The sequence below is a fragment of the Alligator sinensis genome, unplaced genomic scaffold (assembly GCF_000455745.1).
Source record: "Alligator sinensis unplaced genomic scaffold, ASM45574v1 scaffold628_1, whole genome shotgun sequence".
Taxonomy (NCBI): domain Eukaryota; kingdom Metazoa; phylum Chordata; order Crocodylia; family Alligatoridae; genus Alligator; species Alligator sinensis.
Window position 1 is genome coordinate 3,857,585 of NW_005841873.1, and position 6,567 is coordinate 3,864,151.

General features: G+C 42.9%; 1 protein-coding gene across 1 annotated transcript in view; it reads right to left on the minus strand.

Moving 5' to 3' along the window:
• GLT1D1 (glycosyltransferase 1 domain containing 1) overlaps nt 1–6,567 on the minus strand; it is a gene marked incomplete at its 5' end in the record, with an annotated part of 90,274 nt that extends 83,707 nt beyond the window's left edge. The window contains one exon of the mRNA XM_025195671.1: nt 6,536–6,567. Coding sequence (XP_025051456.1) covers nt 6,536–6,567 — 32 coding nt within the window. The remainder of the gene's footprint in view (nt 1–6,535) is intronic.

Here is a 6,567-nt window from a genome sequence, read left to right on the forward strand (position 1 = left end):
TCAGATTATTTTGCTAGTGCACTAACAAACAGTTTTGGAATGGAAAATAACATACATTTCCTGCTGTCTGTAAAGCTAATGCAATACTATGTTCAATTCAACAGGAAATACTGAGTTGTGAAGCTTTTTCATTACTATTTTATGCAACGTGTAGTTAACCTGTGGAATTCATGGCCGCAGGATGTGGTGGAGACGGATAACATAGCCAGATTCAAAAAGGAACTAGATAAATTCATGGATGACAGATCTATTAATGGCTATTGCACGGAGATGTTTCCTCTAGCATCTCTAACCCAATAAATGGCAGGGGCCAGGGTGGTTACTGAATAAGGGATAGATCACTCTAGAAATATCCAGCTTTCCCCGTATAGCATCCACTTCTGCCGCTGTTGGAGACAGGATGCTGGACTGGATAGACTGTTGATCTGACTCAGGATGGCGCTTCTTATGAAGTCATATTATCCACTATCTACAAGGATACATTTCATAGCAAAAACTTTCCCTAACATGACACTCATGACACAGCCAGATTCTACCTTGTTCAGCCATGCATATTACTCCAGCAATTGCCCTGCAGAACTCAGGCTATTCTGTGGAGAGTAAAGTCCTACTTCCAAATCAGCATGCAACTATGAGAAGCTGACCCTTGCCTGCTTTACTAGGGAGAAATTAAGTGACAGTGGGTGATTCAAATTTCCAAGTATGTCCGAATGAAACAGATAATTTGTTAAGGCAAGGTTTGATAACTACTTGGAGACAAGTCATACTTGCATATTCCTAAATTAAATACCCTAATTGATTGAGAAAGAGTGTGAACTCCCAGCTCACTGTATTAGGATTTCTTCTCTGTCTGTAGGCTTCAATTACTTTAACTTTCTATTATCTAATATTTTTTGGTACTGTGATGATGGATATTGGTTACTGAATTTGATCCTGGGAACCAGGAGCTCCTGTATCCTATCTCTGGCTAAGCCACTGACTCTGACCGAGCTGCTCTATGGACCCAATCCTGCCCCCTGTGATGCCAGTGTAAGACCAAGGTACACCGTACATCTCAAAATCAAGTTGTAGTCTGTTTCTTCATCTCCGGATAAGGGAAAAATAACATCTGCTCACCACTCTCACCTAAGTGCCATGAGCATTATTTACAGTGTGCTGGAAATGCAAAGCAAGGGAAGTGTTTAATATCGTAGCGCATAATAGCTCTTCAGTGCATGTGTAAGGATATTGCTGATGGATAAAATTAAAAGGTGCAGTCCCTGCTGACCTTGTGTCCCCTGCCCTCACTTTAATCAAGGACTTACACAGGAAAGCAATTTTTGTCTAACACAGCTATGAAATACTGGATGATGTTTTATGATCCAGTTCATATATTCCTCTCTACTATTATTGATTGCTGCTTCTGGTTTATCCTGGCTAGCAGTCTGAAAAATGCAACACCGTCCTTCTTCCCTGCTCCAGTTCCACCGTTCCTGGTTCTCCGTGCATAACCTAAACTGTGTGCGCCAAGCAAATCTGGCTTGTAGCTCTACTGCCTGAGAATTAAAATGGTCTGCAGTTCTGACATGATGCAGTCTGCACACCACGAGGTTTATTCTCTATCATAACGCCACCTCTTTTCCTTAAAAAAATAACCCCACCAAAACACACAAAAACCCTATGTTCTCATTTTGAATTGAAATGCAGGAGGAAGGAATGATCATTGCCCAGGACATTACTGGCAGATCCCTGCCACTTTCTGCAGCGTGGAATACATGCAAAGCCAGTATGTTGATTATTTCTTTTCCCTAAAACCTTCATCGATAGAACAGGCTCCCATGATATCCCGAACTGTGTGTTGGCCACGGTGGAGCATGCAGGGTTGCATCCAAGGCTACTGGAAGTCAACATAAGTCAGAGGCAGACAAGGTTTTTTGGGTGAATCTGATATCTTTTATTAGACCAACTTAACTAGTTGGAAAACAATTTTTAAACAAGCTTTCAAATTCAGGCTAAGAAAGCTTGCTTAAAAATTGTTTTCCAACTAGTTAAGTTGGTCTAATAAAAGATATCAGATTCACCCAAAGAACCTTGTCTGCCTATGTCCTTAGACCAACACGGCTACAACTTACACCCCTGTAACGTAAGTCAGAGGTATTCAAACCACAATTCGGAAGTTACTTAACTATGAAAAAAGTTCTATCCCCTTTGTTCTTGTCGGTGCAAACTGCTTTTTTCCAATTAACCTTTTAACCAATAGCTTATAAAAAGAATGGCTGGGGTGTACCCGAACACCATCAGCCAGGCATTTCTTTTCCATATCTATAAAAAATTCTTTAATTTTTCTCTGCCTCAGATTCCTCCTTCCAAACAACATAGTTGGGATGGATGTACTGTTAACACATGATGATTTGTCCTGGTTTGAAAGGAGTATGCACCAAGAGCTGTACGGCCCTGTTGCACATCAGACCCATCATGGACAGCGGTGTAAATAGCAAAAGTGCACTCGCAAGACAGCCACGCTGCCTCCATGTCCCGAAGGCAATATGGTTCCCTCTAGGAAAATAAGTGAACCTAATAAGGTTTCACTCTATTTGTCAATGGGTCCCGCTGTGCAAACCCTTTTGGAGTGCATCGCTCATCAGCTCGGTCTGTAAGCACTGGCATGCAGGCCTGGAGACTGTAGAAATCTGCCTTTTGAAATGAAGAGAGGAACACAAATGTACCAGTGCCTCTTTCAAACTGCAGGGAGGTAAGTGACCCCCCGACAACTTTTAATATGGAGAGAAGGAAACATGTTGGCCAGCTAGGCTCTCTCCTATGTAGCTTCAATAGGACCAGCTGGGAAGGACTAGACACTGCAGAAGAAATAAATAAATAAAAAACAGTACTTTGAACTATATTTATCAATGTTTAACCTGCACGATGGGGTTGGAGTGCTATTGCTTCGTTTGGCATTTAGCTTAGGCTGCCTCTGCTTCTTTCCCAGCCCTGAAGAAGAGCATTTTGCCTCGAAGCTTGCCAATTGATATTTAGACGGTCCAAGAAAAGACATCAGAACAACACGTGCTACCTTGCACTACAGCATGCATGAAGAGACACCCAGTATTGTAATCAACTTCTAATGCATCTATGATGTCTTTAAATCTGACCATATAGATATTAATATAAGGTGCTCTAGAGCTGAGGATCACTGGATTACATAGGGTGCATCTAAACGGCTTAAGTTCAAGGAGGAAGTCTAACCCTATCTATCACTTCTATCTGTGGTTTTTATTTTCTTGTGCTCATTTCAGTTTCCTGTTTGAAAACGGATGATTTAAATAGCCGTCATGTAAATCTCCGGGGAAACAATGTCTTCCTCTCAAAAAAATATTTACATATTGACATCACGCTCAATCTAAGTCTCCTTAAATGAGCCCATTAATAGAGCGTTCCCAGTCCTTATCCCTCTTTACATAATAAGTAGTAAAAAATAAGTAGAAAATTTCAAGAGCAGCAGCATCAATAGTCTTCCTTCCTAACCACCCCTTTTCATTCTCTTGCATGGGACTGCCTGGTGTACCTGAGCAAATATTTTTGCTTCTAGTCCTTCATTCTCACCTCTTTACTCATGGCTTTCCATGAGATCAAGGATGAAAGGTTTAGGAGATCACTCAGTCATTAAGGGACTCCTTACCAGCTTGCCTGTACAGCTGTTTTTGTTAGCCTGGAAACAAAGGGTAAAAGGGACCAAATCCTCAGCTGCTGTAAGTCATCAAGTCATGGGCTAAGGATGTGGCCCAAAGGTTTACAACCAAAAAGCTGTGGCATTTAATTTTTCGTTCAGAAAATGAAGGTATTCATTGTTAAAATGCAAAGCAGTTATATAAACAGACCTAGTCTCACGGGCTTAATCTACTCAGGTAGATTGTTAAAGCTACTAGGTGTTAAAGCTAACCTGCTTTGGCAAATGTTTCACTTGGAAATAACAGAAGCATTTTATTTATCTTTAATAAACCAATACTTGCCACAGCTCAACATGGGAGGAGGAAAAAAAAGCCTCGGTAAAGAAACAGTAGGTGAACACATGGCCGGGGCTAAGGCATGTCATATATTGATTTATTAAAATTGGGGTTTTTTGCAAAAATCTACGTGGTCTAATAAAAGATATCAACTATACCACGAGTCCTGATACCTGTTGCCTCCAGACCAATACGGCTACAACCTGGATACCTGTTATATTGACTTCAGCAATTTTTTCTCCCTGCACCTTTAGGCACTAAGTTGTAAAGACGTATGACTGTTTAACTATGTACTGGCACGCTCCCATTATGTAAAATTAAGCACACAAGACTCTAGGCCTTCACATACAAACAGTTTGTTTTAAATAATGGCTAGAAGTCACGCGTGGAAGTGGCAACACAGCATCGCTCCAGTGTCAGCTCTTCAGCTCTATTAAGAAATAAAACATGGTTGTTTAAATTTCCCATCCGTGTTAGTCCACTTGTTATCCATATCAGGTTGTGCATGGACTGCTACAGATGTTGGTGCGATAAGTGATGATATTCTGATTAACCATACATCTAGAAAATGTTTGCCACTAACTCAAGCTTCTTGAGTGTTGAACCAAGCCCATCATTGTCAAGACTGGAGTCCAACCTGATCTGTCTAACAATTAACCTGGCCTAATGAGACCCAAAAACCAGGTATTTAGGGCAGTAGTACTCAGGTTGGTGCCAGTTGTCTTAAGACCGACTCCAAATTCCTGTCCCTGTGTCTGAATCAAGACTTGTCCCATCTCCTCTCTAGCCTTGACTTGGACTCCTGACCTTGGAAGAGAAAATGTGCAATGCTCTCATTTTCAGTGCGGTGTTTTAAACCCGTCTTTTAAGTTAGTGAGAGTGGATGTGTTCCTGCACTTCAATCAGATTTAAACTAACCTGGACTAAGACATCTATGAACAAAAGTACCCACACAGCCTTTGCATCTGTTTAAAAGGCGGTGTAAACTGTACAGGTGCACAAGGAAGCTGCAGAGACTGTCCTGAACAACTTTTTCAAATCTTTCTTCAAGGCTGAAATGGAAGATGTTTTTGTTTTAAGCTAACAAAATGCAAAGTAACTGGTTAGAAAGGAGAAATAATTTTATAGAAGAGATGTGGATAAAACTGCTCTGGGAATAGTTGTGTGCGAGGCTAATTGTGGGTTCTTCTGTTTTCCTTTTTCTTTTTCAACTCCCAATTCTCTTTTCTTTTTAATGCAACTGGGTGTATTCCATCAGCAAAGGTTCTTCGGGTAAATGGGCTATCGTTTATTAGACCAGCTAAATAGTTGGAAAAATAGTTCTTTGCAAGCTTTCGGGCACGAACACCCTTCTTCAGGCCCAGGGGGAAATCTGCTGGGGTTTTGCGCTCTTCTGGATGGAACAGAAAGGAGCAAACCATGCAAGGGATCATAGAAAAAAGTCATAAAAGGGCATGAATTGCACCAGGTTGATTGCCACGCACAAATGCAAAAAACATCGTTCTCATGTGTACACAGGGAGTATCCGTCACTGGCCATTTCACTTTATCATATTTCCCATTCATCGTTCTGTTGCACAGCAGAAAACTTTCTTTGCCTCTTGTGCGGCTGCTTCTGTTGCGCTTGGGGGGGGCCGTCATAGAGGACGGTCCGGTTGTCCTCTGTCCTCTAGCGATACTAAATTGGATGTCTTTATGTCTTTTTTTTTTTCTTTGGCTGTCCTCTGTCCTCTAGTGATACGAAACCAGATGCCTTTACGTCCTATTTTTCTCTTCGAGAGAACTGGGACTCTCCAGTTCATTTTTCTCTCTTCAAGAGAAAAATAGAGGACATAAAGGCGTCGGGTTTCATATCAATAGAGGACAGAGGACAACCGAAGAAAAAAATAAGACATTAAGGCGTCAGGTTTCATATCAATAGAGGACAACTGGACCGTCCTCTACAACAGCCACCCTAGTTGCACTCCCCTGCGTTACCTATACGTTACATTTCCACGTTGCTGAGTCCCAACGCGTGCTTGAGATGCAACATAATAGTAAATGGACAAATTCTGGTGAAATGAAGGAGCCGTGCGAATTGGCACATGCAGATCGATGGTTTCATATGAAAACGGCAGCTTGGAGGAAGGGCGAGCTAAAACCCGCTCTCCGTAACCCGCCGCAGGCTCGAACCATTGCCCATACTTGGGGGAAAAAAACCCCCCAAAATCGCAGGCGAACGCAGGGTGACGGCCGTCCCCCTGCCATCGCGAGAGACACGACAGCCAGCGTGCGACGCGGTTTGATTTCCACCGCGCCTGCATTTTTGTTCACTTTCGACGAGGGAAGGGGCGAGGGCGGTATGTGCACGCTTCCTCTCGTCCCAAAGGGTTAATGAATAAAAAAGGAAGTCAAAGGAGGGCATTCACATCCCTGTGCGTTGAAATGCCGCACGCTCGTATTCAACACCCCCGCCCACCCCCAGGTCTGGCTGGAGCAGCGCAGCTCGCCATCGCCCCCGCGCGCCCTTGGGTCCATTGCGCAGGCCGGGTAAACTGAGGCCGCGGCACTCACCGGATCCGGGCCGCCGTGGTGGCGTTGCCGGT